The 15004-nt window shown below is 54.1% G+C and overlaps 5 protein-coding genes across 5 annotated transcripts; 4 read left to right on the top strand and 1 right to left on the bottom strand.

The window, feature by feature from the left end:
• Positions 1-602: 602 nt before the first annotated feature.
• On the top strand, positions 603-1501 carry J4E88_002683 (uncharacterized protein; the record flags this gene model as incomplete). Its single annotated transcript, XM_049396342.1, has 2 exons — positions 603-906; positions 966-1501. The coding sequence occupies 2 exons, from the start codon at positions 603-605 to the stop codon at positions 1499-1501; spliced, it is 840 nt and encodes a 279-aa protein (XP_049257690.1).
• A 4242-nt stretch (positions 1502-5743) lies between these two features.
• J4E88_002682 (uncharacterized protein) lies at positions 5744-6812 on the top strand (the record flags this gene model as incomplete). The annotated part of the gene is made up of 2 exons (XM_049396341.1): positions 5744-5942; positions 6214-6812. The coding sequence occupies 2 exons, from the start codon at positions 5744-5746 to the stop codon at positions 6810-6812; spliced, it is 798 nt and encodes a 265-aa protein (XP_049257689.1).
• A 1300-nt stretch (positions 6813-8112) lies between these two features.
• GPH1 (Non-essential glycogen phosphorylase) lies at positions 8113-11120 on the top strand (the record flags this gene model as incomplete). The annotated part of the gene is made up of 8 exons (XM_049396340.1): positions 8113-8304; positions 8367-8568; positions 8618-8695; positions 8746-9117; positions 9165-9330; positions 9377-9600; positions 9651-9754; positions 9801-11120. 8 exons carry the CDS (start codon positions 8113-8115, stop codon positions 11118-11120), a joined length of 2658 nt encoding a protein of 885 aa, XP_049257688.1.
• A 303-nt stretch (positions 11121-11423) lies between these two features.
• J4E88_002680 (uncharacterized protein) lies at positions 11424-12559 on the top strand (the record flags this gene model as incomplete). The annotated part of the gene is made up of 4 exons (XM_049396339.1): positions 11424-11468; positions 11552-11603; positions 11668-12204; positions 12279-12559. The coding sequence occupies 4 exons, from the start codon at positions 11424-11426 to the stop codon at positions 12557-12559; spliced, it is 915 nt and encodes a 304-aa protein (XP_049257687.1).
• Positions 12560-12978: 419 nt separating this feature from the next.
• Positions 12979-14557, bottom strand: J4E88_002679 (uncharacterized protein; the record flags this gene model as incomplete). The annotated part of the gene is made up of 4 exons (XM_049396338.1): positions 12979-13683; positions 13734-14095; positions 14154-14272; positions 14391-14557. 4 exons carry the CDS (start codon positions 14555-14557, stop codon positions 12979-12981), a joined length of 1353 nt encoding a protein of 450 aa, XP_049257686.1.
• Positions 14558-15004: the final 447 nt, after the last annotated feature.

Below are 15004 nucleotides of genomic sequence, written 5' to 3'. Positions count from 1 at the left end.
AACAAACAAACGAAACTTTGCGAAGAAACAAGAGTGACGACATCGTGCTTGCTGGCCAGACACCTGCGAGCCTGTGAAGAGGCCGGCAGCTGGAAGCCTTCCAAGGTTGCTGGCGGCTGAGAGATCGTCAGGGTTATGTTTGCGCTAGAGGTGCAGTGGGGCTTGTGCCTACCCAGAATTGCAGCTTGCCATGTCGTCACCCCCCAAACGCCCGAATTCTGGTTTACTGCCGCCCGCTCTCCTACCTCTCTAGGAACACACAACCACCATTACTCTGCTCTCACTCCCCTGCGTCTTTACTCTCCGCAAGCACTGAGCACCGTCACTGAGGTCCCGGACCCGATATCTGCATCGGTAAGTCGACCCCGCCTATCAGGCACGGCGAACATCACGAGCGGGCCCGAACGCTGGGCAGTTCCAGCAGTTGCAGCACCCAGCCACCGCTGTGGACACATTGCACCTCCACTTCCTTCCACGGGCAGCAGATCATTGCTGTCATTTATCTCTCTCTACATTGGGAGCTGCCATTATCTCTCCGACCTTTACTGACGTCCCAAGCTACCCATTACGTAGCCCACACGACAGTACCCAAAATACACACAATGGCCCCTCCACCGCCCGCCTCCATGCCTCTGGGCCAGCGCCTTGCTGCCCTCGCCCAGACTCTGCAGTTTGCTTGGTTCGCCGGACACGTTACGCTGCTGCTCGCTACCCTGCGATACAGCTTGTCGTACATCACCTTCAACTACTACTCGCGATGGGCGTCCTTCTCCTACCGCACCGCCTTCCTGTCGGCATGCGTCACATACGGCATTGTCGTCTACAAGGCCTACCGCGCCCGCATGAGGGCAGGCAAGCAGGGTGGTGTCGTCGCTCTCGCTACCGATGAGAACGTCCAATACTTGAGTAGGTCCTCTGCGAGCTGTCGCCTCGTCTCCGCGCAGCACGTGCTAACCGACTGGTAGTCATGGGCCTTGTGTGGCTCTTCTCCCGCCAGATCCCCCTTGCCATACTCCCCTTCTCCGTATACTCCGTCTTCCACGTCGCTACCTACGTGCGCTCCAACCTTCTGCCCACCATCCAGCCCCCACCTGCGGCTGCGGCCGGCGCCAAGCCGCAAGGCTCCGCTGCCTCCGAGGCTATTGGCAAGTTCGTCAAGGAGTACTACGATGGCTCCATGACTCTTGTCGCCCTGCTCGAGATCTTCCTGTGGTTCCGCGTCCTCGGATCTGCCATGCTCTTCCAGAAGGGCTCCTGGATCCTCCTCGCTGTCTACACCGTCTTCTTCCGCGCGCGCGTTGCGCAGAGCAGCTTCGTCCAGGAGGCTATCAACCAGCTCACTGCCCGCATTGACGCTCAGCTTGCCAACCAGAGCACTCCTCCCGCTGCTAAGCAGGGCTGGGGAACCTTTAAGAACATTGTTCGCCAGGCTGCTGATGCCACCGACATCCGCAGGTACGTTGGTGGTCAGCCCGGCGCTGCCCCCAAGAAGGCCCAGTAAGCGTTTCGCTCTGTTTGCAACGATGTGCCTGCCTCCAATAGCGCACGACAATACACGTGTTGGAGGATCATGGTGCGAATCTTGACGACGGTACGGCAGTCATGACGAAGAAGACAATAGACATGTTTGCGTCGCTTGTGGACGATGGAAGGAAAGAAAAGTGCGTGAGGTGGAATCTGGTCGTTTAACGATATCCCAAATGTGCGAGGCTAGCTCAGTCTGGAGTGGATGGTAGGATGGTAGGATAGTAGTATGAGTTGGAAGATTAGGTGGTCGTGGTGGGTTGAGTGGTAGGAAGGGTTGACTACTCCTTGTATTCATGGAGAAGCGTGGTGTTTTTGGTCGGTTATCATGTTCGCTATTGCAGTACAAATCAATGTTCGTTATCGTTATTGGTGTTTGTTTTCGCATATGACCTTGCTAGATGTGGTGCGTTGACTTTACTGGGATCATGGAGCATAATAGTTGTCATGAGACTGATACGTTGTTGTTGTCCCTTCTCATCACGATGCTTTGGCACCTTTGCTCGATGCCGTGGTCATACGTTTATGTCAACAGCTTCTCCACTCCAATTGGTTTTCCAACTAGACCTTCCCAAGCGACTATAGAGTTAGTCTAGAAGCTTTGCTCTTTTCCAGTACGGTACAAGAAAAAGTCACGAATACCCGGTGACGCTTTCGATGTGTCATGGGATGAAGGTTCAAAGTTACTAATTGTTATATTAGTGACAGGGACGAGAGAATAAGCAGGTGTGGATGCTTTGGAACGTGATGATGGAATCAAAGTTCGAAGTAACTATCCATATAGAACGCAATGCCATGGTAAATTGCAGACCGCGCTTTTATGTGACAGGAGATTTAAAACAAACCAAAAGGCCCACGAGTCGAGGGGGATGAGAATCCCGCAACGCGGTCGACGTGATGGATCAACTGCCGATATCGACAGTTCCATGGCTGCAACGGTCATCCATTCCGGATCTCCCCAGCAGCGGGCATACATTGTAGACGACATACATCCGCGTGCGGATTCTCTGGTCTCATGGGGTCATGTCATGTCTTCACCGTATCTTTGCTAAGTGTTACACACTATATACACCGTACACTCCTAAATGTCGTATGCCATATGCTGCTATGTCATTGTACGACACCATCACATACCTGCGACTTGGCATGGATGTATGTGTTGTCAGCCTTGCAGCGAAAAAGAAAGTATCACCGCCTGACTGCCGGTATAGCCGTTGTTGATGTTGTGTCGTACGTTTTATCTGGCGTTTTGGATGTGGTGTACTGTGGAAATGATGCGGGGCCAATCGACTTTGAGAAAGAAGGAAACATCTCGTTGAGGTGGAGCTGGAGCTGGAGCTGGAGGAGGTTGAGTGGATATGTGGATGTATGTGTTAGCTGTCGTGCAACAAGCGAAGACGGTCATCGTAACTAAAGACCTTGGTGGAGACGAGACGAGACCACTACTTGGGACTAAACGTGATGTTCACCAAATGTATTGACAAACACTACCTTCGAAAAGTCATCGTACCTCCTGCAGATACAACGATGTAGATGATACCGGATGATCTCACCAGCGAGAAGAACGTGGTGTGTTCTTGCTTTTTGCGGACTTCGGCCCGTTGACGGGAGGGAAACGTGCATCGTGATGAGGCTGCTATAGGTGCTGCATATGACGAGCACAGGAAACGAACTCAGGCATGTGTGGCTTACCGTTTTAGCGAAGACTTGATCATGCCATTAGTTGCTGTACAGTAAGTGATGCAAATAGATGTGTGTATCGTGTTCACAACTACGTGGAATGAGGTTGTGAGAGTGTCAGGAACTGCGCGAGCTGGCGGGTCATCCAGCTTGCGTGATCTGTGTACATGATGACTGTCGTCTCAAGGGGATCCTATCGGCTCTCAGCTATACTTTGCCTATATTCTAGGCGCAGGAGCATAGTCCATCGGCCTGTCATAGAGTCTAGATGAGTGACTACATGGCTTGCCGTAGCTGGATCTAGGTGCAGTCTGAGCGCTCCTCACAACTGCATCCCGAAGCATTTGGAATCCGGGCCCATAGTGTTGAGCATGCAGGTACAGCACCAACTGCCATTGTCATGCAAACCCCCACAGGAGTCCGTGTGACGGTGGTGGAGGATCTAGACGCGGTCATCCTCTGGCGAGCTAAGGAGATCGAGAACAGCTAGAATCTTCGGGAGGACCCTACGCCACAGGATGACGCTCTCGAACCAAACGGGTGTTCATAGACTAGAAGGAATGTGTAGAGGTAGTTTAAACCCTTGTGTTTCAGAAGATTCCGGCGTTGATGATTTGAAGAAATGGTCACTGGTCGTGGCTTGCCGGCCGTAGGAGAAGGCCGGTAGCGTCCATCGGTGAGCCATGACATCTGTCAGCGTCCGTGAGCCAATCCTCGGGACTTGTGAAAGTGTCTCGATCATGCAGCAAGAAGCAAAAGGGTGCATGGTGCTGAGTGCGAAAAGAGGATGCGAGTGGAGCCTTTGGATCTAGGCCCAGACTCCGAAGCTTCTTGATTGCCTGTACGTGGCCTTCCACGGACAGTGTTGAGGAAAGATTCCATCATCAAGGATCGGAGATGCAAGCTACGCCCATGACGACAATGTCTGCAGACTCGTAGCAACGGGTTCCTGGGAGTGCGGCGGGCGGTGGCTGCTTCGCACAAAGCTAGCGCAATCGATAGCATTAGTCGGGCGCAGCTCGTAAAGATGCTGGAGCTACCGGGCAAATGGTGTTTCACGACTCCACGGATGCTAAAGATGGAATTTGTCGACTGTGCGAATATTTTCTCTGTGCGCGAGTATTGGTTTGCTCCACCGGCCCCGTAATAGCATCGGGGAAAATAGACGCGATGGACCGCTTGATACGAGGCGCCGAAGCCGAAATTCCGCCAGCAAGTCAGAGCGTTCGGGCGGGCTGCTACGTATTCGCCTGGGGAGTCAGATACGACGACTCGTGCTGCGAGCAGATTTGGTGTTGACGGGTCAAGTGCGCAAGGGCGAGCGGGTGAGGTGCTGAAGACGGGTTAGGAGGACTGCGCCCCCAGAGCTTGGATGTGGGGTTCGCGGCGCGCTGTCGTCTACATTGTCCCCTTTTTGCGAGCTTGGGGACGGAGATAGGATGGTTCCGAGCACCCGCATCGTATCGTGTAGTGTGCGTGCTCGAGAGTGCGGAACATGGCGGTGAGGGAACAGGTGCTGGCTACTCGGGTGCCCTCCAGCGGCGGCGTGATGGCGTGACGAGGGTACAGATCCTAATGCAGGGCAATTGACAGCGGCGATGCGATCGATAGAGTTTGACATGTGCAAAAGATTCTGCAGTCGGAACTACGGGTGAAAAGTGTGATGGTTTGTTTCGCAGTGGATTGAACTTGTGGATAGGCAATAATGCTCGCAGTAGTGCTCACAGGCGACTCGGCGCCGGGCTGGGAAGCATCTGACGAGTGGATGGGATCGGGGCATAAGCTTTTCCGGCAAGGCGGTTTGCGAGATTGGTTGTGTATGCGACAAAGTTTATGTTGTGTCGGTATTGCAACTGCCAGATGAAGTGTCCCTGCTGTCCCGCTATATGCAGATGATGTCGTTAGAGTGCTGATCGTGATGGAGTGGATGAAGATCTGGAGAAACACGATTAGATTGGAAATATAGATCACGCAACATGGGCACACTGTATGTCTGGGCCTCGATTTCCTGGCCATATAGTTTCGACATCACGACATTGCATGTACAGCGCGCGCGGAACAACCTTGAGCGTTCTTACCAGGCGGCTGCACACTGCCATCATTCGGGCAGCCGCACACGCCATCGCCAGGGCTACCGATGGCGCATACGGCCAAGTTGTAGCTGGCGCTGGCCTGAGCGGGAGAGCGTGCGCGCCTGTGAAGGTGGCACGGCAGGGAGACGGCTACTGAGTCTTGGGAAAGTGCAGGGGGCCAGCTAGCGAGCTACGCTACCCATCCGCCGCTTTCACCGTCTCGGTTTTCTTGGTCGGAACATGGGCGTGTATATAGACTCGTGAATGCCCTCACTCTTGGGGCTCTTCTCCCCTCTGACGACATTTCCAGCTCGCCTGCTTGGTTCACGACGCTTCATTGTTCTTCGACTCACGACTACAACATCACACGACCAACTCTCCAACCTTCTCTCGCTTACACTTCGCCGACACCGCTGTACTACCGTTAGAACACAACATTTCAACTTGGAAAAACAAAACACGACAAAATGGACTACTCTCCAGCCCTGTCCATCAACAGCGACATGACAGACGAAGAGCTGGACAAGTACTTTGCGAGCTGCGTTCCGCTGTCCAACCTGCCAACCCCTCCACCAGCAAAGGAGCCCACACCCACGCGAGTATCAACGCCAACCGCCCAAACATCGACACAGTCATATGACACGAGCAGCCCTCCACAACCAAAAGGTTAGTCTATTTATTACCTCACACCCACCAAATCTCTGTTTACGGGTTTGTGGATGCTGGTGTGTATGAGTCGGTCCGGGCGGCAGAGCGACGTTCCCCTGCATACAGCGCCTTGGCCCTCGTCATGCTTCATCCCAGATGCTCCTTTTCCAACTCAACAGTCCATCTCCACATTTCGGACGTGTGCCTGTCGATCAACCAGCACCCCTTCACCCAAGATCAATGCCGTTGCCACTTCCTTGATTTCGGTCCGCTGACTTGCTATCTATAGTATACGCAACCCACCTCGCCAACCTCGTGCCGCTCAACGTCTCCACCCACCGCCCTCATGCATCGGTCATTCAAGGATTCCTCGACCGTGCTGGTCTGCCGGATGAGATTGTCGCCTTTGCGGGATGCGTGCTGGATGCGTTGAGCAGCCGGTTCGCAGCTACTTGGCGGGATGCTCTTGCCCCGAGCGACTATGCCCGCGACCTGAAGAACTTCATGATGACAGACTCGCGTCAGAACGTGCATGTCAGCCCAGACGTGATTGTCTTGGCTGCTCTTTCCCTCGCGCACGGCTTCCTCGTTGACCGACAGCGCTCCTCACGGCACTGGAGCATCAGGGAGAGCGACGGTGCTTTCACCGTGCAGGAGATCGAGGCCACGAGGAGGGCCATCCTGCAGGACATGGACTACGGCCTTGCTCGCATCTCCAACGACATGGTGCAGCGGAGGCTGAAGAACATGCAGCGACCCAGCACAGCGCCTGCACCCGCTTCAACCCCTATCACGACGGTGATGAAGCAACGACGGAACCTCTCCATCAGCCTCCAAGGCACTGCCATCTGGAGCTACGGCGTTCAGACCCCAGAGCCCAGCCCGTAGAGCGGCGGTCTCCCATGGACGAGCAACGAATTCCGTTCAGTCAACTCTTTTTAATCGTTTTGCTGCGTACATTCACGATACCCACATCCTTTTGGCATCTTTCGCGATGCGCATCTCTCGGCGTTCTTCGGCATGGATCAGGCTATCCTCTGTGTAGACAACAGGCTTGTTGTCACCACCTCGTATATATTTGTTTCAGGGTGGAGTTGAGTGGGTTCGGTGGCCTGATGCCAATGGTCTGTGTTTCATGTTTTGAGTAGGCTATTTGTGTAATACCAGCTAGGAGGTTGGAGGACTGAGCTTGTTTGATATTCATCCCTACCGACGTGGTATGTAAAGACGGATCTAATCTACATTGGCACTTCGTATCGAGCAGCTCGTGCACGTGATGCGGATTCGTCGCAATCGCGTGAGATGTTCATAAGATTATGCGAGAAGATTGTGTGCAGATATCACGACACTCTGATGCTTTTGTTCACAGTGATCAGGTCAACGTACGATGGTGGGGCTGCTCCATCAACATAGTCTTCCCTGTTCCGACAAGATCCGCGCCGGCTGCAGCTTGAATGTGCACATTTCCTTCATGTCTATCAATTTAAGAGCTTGAAGTTTGTGCTTGTTGCGCACTCCATCCTTCAATGTTGGTTGTTTTCGCTTCGCCAGCATGGTGTTGTTGGTATGGAGGGGTTGAAGACGTCACGTCGTCTGGTTCTGGCCATGCTGAAGATCACGCTTCGACGCGCAACAAACACACTAAAGGCTCAGCATGCACAAGTTTATTGGACAACACGTCCATCACGACCCCGCTAACCTGCTCCGCGACGGCATCGTGGGGTCGGCTACCCCACTTTGTACTGGCTCCGCGAGATGCTGCATACAGCTTGCATGTGGGAGAGCTCAACAGCTTGTTGCTAGCTGTCAGCCTGGCCAGGAGTGCTCCTTCCCCGCGATCCGCTAGCTAGTCGCTCCTGCTCTCCTGATATAATCCTGGGGGCCTTGCTGCGATGCTCAATTGATCTCCGCCCGTCTTACTCCACCCGGACGCCCTGTAAACACGCCATTGCCGTTGCTGCCGCTCCTCTTTCCTGTCTGGCGCGTAGCAAACACCACGTCTGAGGTACTTCTGCGGCGTCTTCATAAGCCTGCAGCTCTTGTCCGTCCTATCACATCGCCCTGACCCTTCTGCGGTTGCGCCTCTTACCTCCAAGCGGCAGCCATACGCCCCTCTACCCCGCCATCTCCTCTCTCCCATCGACACTCTCTAAGCAACTCGCGCTTCTCAGCAATTGATATTATCAAGATGGCCGCAAACCCTTCCCCCCGCGAGCGCAAGCCCTCAACCAGCGCTCCCCTCGGTGACCTCAAGGGTCCCGTTGGGCCTTCATTCACCCGTCCCAAGCACAAGAGAACGGTTACTGGCTTTGGCCCCAGTGAGATCAAGAATGTAGAAGCGAGCATCCCAGAGCCTCAGCGCGAGGCATGGAGGAAGTTTGTATGTCAATTGGATTCTCAATCATAGTACAAAGATGAATCTCAATACTAATACACGCATAGATGCCCAAGCCCTTCTCGACGCCAGACGACTTTACGAAAGACGCTGTTCGCCATATCGAGACTACCCTCGCGCGCTCCCTCTTCAACTGCGATGAGTCTGCTGCCTACGCTGGAACTGCCCTCGCCTTCAGGGATCGCTTGGTCTTGGACTGGAACAAGACGCAGCAGAGTCAGACCTTTGCTGACCAGAAGCGTGTATACTGTGAGACTAGTGGGAAATTTGCTGGTAGAACAACCTCTAATAAATTCAGATCTCTCCCTCGAGTTCTTGATGGGCCGCGCTCTGGACAATGCCATGCTCAACGTTGAGCAGAAGGATATCGCTTCCAGTAAGTCCACCTCTTAGGACCTCGCGATTGCTTCTCTAACACACATGCAGAGGGTCTCAGCGATCTCGGCTTCCGCATGGAGGACATTGTATCTCAGGAGCATGATGCTGCCTTAGGAAACGGTGGTCTCGGACGTCTTGCGGCCTGCTTCCTCGACTCGATGGCTTCTCTCAACTACCCAGCCTGGGGCTACGGCTTACGGTACCGATATGGTATCTTTAAGCAGGAGATCGTCGATGGATACCAGGTCGAGGTTCCAGACTACTGGCTGGACTTCAACCCATGGGAGTTCCAGCGCCACGACATTGTCGTTGATATCCAGTTCTACGGCAACGTCAACCGCTGGCAGGACGACGAGGGCAAGCAACAGTGCTCGTGGGAGGGCGGCGAGATTGTCCAGGCTGTTGCTTTTGACGTTCCTGGTAAGCAGTCCTTCCATCACTTCTCACCTTTTCACTGACAAGTAAAGTTCCTGGCTACAAGACTGGCACTTGCAACAATCTCCGCCTTTGGGGCAGCAAGGCAGCCAGCGGCGAGTTTGACTTCCAGAAATTCAACTCTGGCGAATACGAGAGCTCTGTAGCTGACCAGCAGCGCGCTGAGACCATCTCCGCTGTGCTCTACCCCAACGACAAGTGAGTAGTTCCATGGTTATGAGATATCATGTCTGACTAGCAACAGCCTTGACCGCGGTAAAGAGCTTCGCCTGAAGCAACAGTACTTCTGGTGCGCAGCTTCGCTCTACGACATCGTGCGACGTTTCAAGAAGAGCCAGCGCGCCTGGAAGGAATTCCCCAACCAAGTCGCGATTCAACTCAACGACACTCACCCGACCTTGGCCATTCCCGAGCTTCAGAGGATATTGGTCGATATCGAGGGCTTGGAGTGGGACGAGGCATGGAGCAGTAAGCAGAATCTACCCTCATACCCAAACCTGGATGCTAACAGCATATAGTCGTTCAGAAGACGTTTGGATACACTAACCATACCGTGCTTCCTGAGGCGCTCGAGAAGTGGTCTGTACCGCTCATGCAGCACCTCCTCCCGCGCCACCTCCAGGTATGTTCAATCGCCTGATTTCTTGAGACGTTGCTGACTTTTGAAGATCATCTACGAAATCAATCTTCACTTCCTCCAATTCGTTGAGCGCAACTTTCCCAAGGATCGCGAGATGCTGGGCCGTGTCTCCATCATCGAAGAATCGAACCCAAAGATGGTCCGCATGGCATACCTTGCTTTGATTGGCTCACACAAGGTCAACGGTGTAGCCGAGCTACATTCCGACTTGATCAAGACGACCATCTTCAAGGATTTCGTCAAGATCTACGGACAGGATAAGTTCACCAATGTCACCAACGGCATTACCCCGAGGAGATGGCTCCACCAGGCCAACCCCAAGCTCTCGGCGCTTATTGCGTCAAAGTTGGGCGGTCACGAGTTCCTGAAGGACCTCACCCTGCTGAACAAGCTAGAGGCGTTTGTTGACGACAAGGAGTTCCGCAAGGAGTTCCGCGACATCAAGTACGCCAACAAGGTGCGACTCGCACAATACATCCTGGAGAACAACGGCGTCAAGGTCAACCCGGCAGCGCTGTTCGATGTTCAAGTCAAGCGCATTCACGAGTACAAGCGTCAGCAGCTCAACATCTTCGGTGTGATCCACCGTTACCTCCAGATCAAGGCCATGTCTCCCGAAGATCGCAAGAAGCTAGCTCCTCGAGTGTCCATCTTCGGTGGTAAGGCTGCACCAGGTTACTGGATGGCCAAGACAGTCATCCACCTCGTCAACAAGGTGGGTGATGTTGTCAACAACGACAAAGACGTCGGCGACGCTCTCAAGGTTGTCTACTTGGCCGATTACAATGTCAGTAAGGCAGAGATCATCTGCCCTGCTAGCGACATTAGCGAGCACATTTCTACTGCTGGTACTGAGGCGTCGGGTACCAGTAACATGAAGTTCTGCCTGAACGGCGGTCTCATCATCGGAACCTGCGACGGAGCGAACATCGAGATTACTCGCGAGATTGGCGAACAGAACATCTTCCTCTTCGGTAACCTTGCCGAAGATGTCGAGGACCTCCGTCACAACCACATGTACTCTCAGTACCAGCTGGACCCGCAGCTTGCCAACGTTTTCGATGCGATTCACAATGGCATGTTTGGCGATGCGGACCAGTTCTCTGCTCTGATCAACGGCATCGTGGATCATGGTGACTACTACCTCGTCTCTGACGATTTCGCATCGTACATCAAGACACAGGAGCTCATCGATGAGAGCTACAAGAACACTGAGGAGTGGACAACCAAGACCATCACCACGGTCGCGCGCATGGGTTTCTTCTCAAGTGACAGATGTATCGACGAGTATGCGGAGGCTATCTGGAATGTGGAGCCGCTGCAGGTCAAGAGCGAGCCTGCGCCATAGATTGTGACTGGAGGTGGTTTCGTGCTAGATCTTAGATGGTTGCGGGACTAGAGCCTTAGATCCGATGTCTTACATTTACGATGATAATGAAATTCTCGTTGCGACAGTATCATCTGGTGGTTTCGTGAAGATGCATGTGTTCTTTGACTTGACATAGCAGTGGTGTCGAGCGAGACTGGACCCTGAAACGCCTGCTCCGAATGAACCTAGCGCACGGTCGCGTCGCGCGACGTACGTCAACCGCAATCTGGCCAGCTCTGCGCCAGCTCGCGACATATCGACAGCCCTCACTCACAAGCAATCATGGCGAACCGAGGCTACGATGTCGTCGTAGATGTTGACCAAGAGGTACGTACACCCTGGGATGCGACGCAGAAAAGCGCATACGTCGCCAGCATCCAACCCAAGACAGCAAGCTTACCAAACCCCAGGGCGACCTAGGCCATACCGACCTGCAAGAAGACCTCGAATTCCACAGCTCCAGTAAGCGCCCCGACTATTACCTCCGATACCATCCTTCCACAGTAGAACTGACCCTCCCGCGCAGACTTTGACACCCAACCCACCGGCCGCGGCGCCCCCAAAATCCAACCCGACTCCACGAGCGGCTCCTTCCTCCCCGGCCCCTCCACCTCTTCCACCTCGCCCACCTCGCGCAAACACTACCTCTGGTCCCTAAACTTCTACGCCCAAGCCTTCGACGTCGACACCGCCGAAGTCCTCCGCCGCTGCACCTCCACCCTGTACCCACGCGCCAATTTCCTCGACGTGCTCGAGGGAAACCCAGACTTATACGGCCCTGTCTGGATCGCCACAACGGTTATCGTGATCCTTTTCTTGACCGGAACGATTAACCAATACCTGGCGCAGAAGGGCGAGGAGCATTTTGCGTATGACTTCAAGTTGCTGAGTGGAGCGGCGGGGCTGGTGTATGGGTATACGGCTTTTGTGCCCGTGGGGCTGTGGGGCGTGCTCAAGTGGTATGGGAGTGAGAGTGCGAATTTGATGGAGTGTGCTTGTTTGTATGGGTATGCGAATTTGGTTTGGATTGCGGTTAGTCTGGTGGCTTGGAGTCCTTGGGGTAGTGAGTTTTTCCCTCTTTCCTTTTCCTTCCTTCTTCTTATGGAGCAGGAGACGTCGTACTAACAAACATCTCAGTCCTCAACTTCACGGTCGTAGCCCTCGGACTCGCGGCCTCGGCGTTTTTCCTCCTCCGCAACCTCTACCCTGTGCTCAGCACCACGGAAGCGAAGACGAGCAAGATTCTGCTTATTGTCGTGTTCGTGCTGCATGCTGGTTTTGCGATTGCGATCAAGGTGTTGTTCTTTGCGGCGACGAGTCCCGTGGGTCCGAATAAGGGTGATAAGGATGCGGGCAAGGGGGTTGCGGATGGGGGATCAGAGGATAAGGGCGGTATGCTGAGGATGTTGATGGGCTGAGATGCGTTGGGTAGGGGATCAGCAGGTGGAAAGTGGTTTGGGCTTGGGATGATAGCGTTTGGTAGGAGAGTTATAGTAGTGCCTGGAGGCTACATCGCCTTGACAGTGAGCAGAATTTTATTGATCACGTAACGGCGAGGTCTACGGTGCTTTTCATATGCGTAATCGCTATACTCAAAGAAGAGCGTTGAGGTACACGATACCTCATAACTTTTCCTACCTCCTCTGGAAAAATCGTCGAGGACATACCGGCTCACTCACATAACACACAAGAAGTCTGATATAGGGGAGCGAATTCATTATAGCTACGTCCCATCCACCATGTATTACTTCACCCAGAATCTTACTTTGGAGTATACAACCACTTATCCTGAAACACAATCTCCTTCAAAACAACCATGTATGCTTCAAAAACAAGATTAGGCAGCCTCCTCCTCATCAGTGAGTTGACCTGTCTGCAGTGCCCAGGCGAGTTCGTGGACGTTGGACAGTGCGTAACTGGCGTCGTGCTTGATACAGTATTTGACGCAGCGGGTGAAGATGCCGCCGTCAACGCCCTGCTCGGGGTGCTTCTTGAGACCGTTGCCGAGATAGCGGATGTCATAGTCGAGGACGCCCTCCAGTTCGTCGTGAGGGTACCGGATCAAGTCGGTGGCGATGAGGTCGTTGGCGTTCTCGATGCCCTCGCGGAACTGATCTGCCCAGTTCTTGCCGTACTTCTCTTTGCCCTTGTTGATGGCGGTAATGCACTTGACGGAACAGGTGTTGCGGAGGTAACCGCCTTCGAGGTTGCGGTGGGCATTCAGCGTCTCAACCATCTGCGCGGGGCCCCATTTGCGGGAGTAGAGGCGGAGCGCGACGGTAGGACGGCCGAGAGACTGGAAGAAGTAGACGATGAGCTCCGTATCGGTCAGAGGAACCTGGGGGACGACGACGAAGGCTGGCGCCATGTTTCCTCGCGCGACGTGGGCCTTGCGCTTAGCGATTGACGTATTGCCACTGTTGCCACGCTTGCTAGGGGTTGGGGGGCCGACGCGACCGGGGGTGAGAGGTGAGCTCGGGAGGCCGCCAGAAGTCGGTGTAGAAGGGAACATAGACATCATGCCGCCGGTAAGGTAGCCAGACTGTTCGCTATTAGTACGCGATGATGGACACATGGACATGTAGGACTTACATCTGGCTGACCAGAGGGGAGCGGGGCGATGGTAGGGATCTTGAGGCCGGGGATCTTGACCTGGAGATCCTTGCGGGCATGAGTCTTCGTGGCCTTCTTCTTCTGGTTGCTGCCGACAATCTTGGTTTCGAAGGTCTCCTGGTCCTGCAGACCGGTGTTGAGGAATTCGAAGGTCTTAGACGGTGCTGGAGCGACCTTGACGGGGGTGCTTGGAGCCGACAATGCCGCGAGACCAAGCTGGACGACAGTCTCTCGCAGCTCCGAGACCTCCGACTCGGCCTTGTTCATGCGAGCCGTAAGGCTGTTGACGACTTCACGAATGTTGCTGCTGAGGTCTACATGACCCTCAATCTCTCCCAATTCTAAGGTCATCAGTCAGCCTGGCGGATACATGAGGTGTTTTGGATAGGGGAGACTCACTGCTTGGTGGATTGTAGTCGTAGAAAGGGTTCACCATGCTGGGATCGAACTCCTGCTGCGCCATTGTCGGCTCCAAAGGGGGTTGGTTCATGTGCTCGAATGGCGGAAAGATCGACTCGCTGTAAAGTGAAGAATTAGCATTGTTTTCTTCCACATGCCGTTGCCATGACAGACCTCCAAACAATGGAGGTGTGATGGGAACATCAAGGTCAACGGTGACCAATGGTGTGAACATACCTGGGGAGCTCGCGGCCGACGCTGTATCTCTTTGGTGAGCTGCCTTGGTAGGCATCGTTGACGCTAGATGCTCTGTTCGTGAAGTCCTGGGGTGCGTAGGCGACGTTGGGCATCGGAACCTGCGGCTCGACCTCGTCCTCGAAGTACGCTGCTAGATTGGATGACATGTTAGCGCTGGGAAATGTTGCTGCAGGCAACATTGAGGTCCGGCTAGACGTCTGGCTGATCGGCATGAAAGTCTGAGGGCTTTCGTGGTGTTCAGCCATGCTGCTGAGTAGCGTGGTCTGGGATGGGATAGTCAGAAAATTGTAGCCGAGTTTGTTGTTCTCAGGCGCTCGGACACTCACCATGTGCCATAACAACAAGAGACTGCACCGAGGACCGTCGCCTGGTGAACATGGAACTTGCGTATTTCCTGATTCAGTCAGTTCACTGACATGACTTCACCAATCCACCGCGGAGACGGCATACTCACCATGAGGCTTGAGGAGATGTGAAGGGCGCGCACCCACTGCTACAGGCACCAGAGAAGATAACAAGAGACAGCACCGGTGAACTGGTGAACGTGAAACTTGCTGCACATCCTGATCCAGTCAGCTCACCGACATGGCTTC

The sequence above is a fragment of the Alternaria novae-zelandiae genome (assembly GCF_023758075.1).
Source record: "Alternaria novae-zelandiae strain BMP 2774 chromosome Unknown scaffold_4, whole genome shotgun sequence".
In the NCBI taxonomy this organism is placed as follows: Eukaryota; Fungi; Ascomycota; class Dothideomycetes; order Pleosporales; family Pleosporaceae; genus Alternaria; species Alternaria novae-zelandiae.
This window is presented reverse-complemented; position numbering and strand designations above follow the sequence as displayed.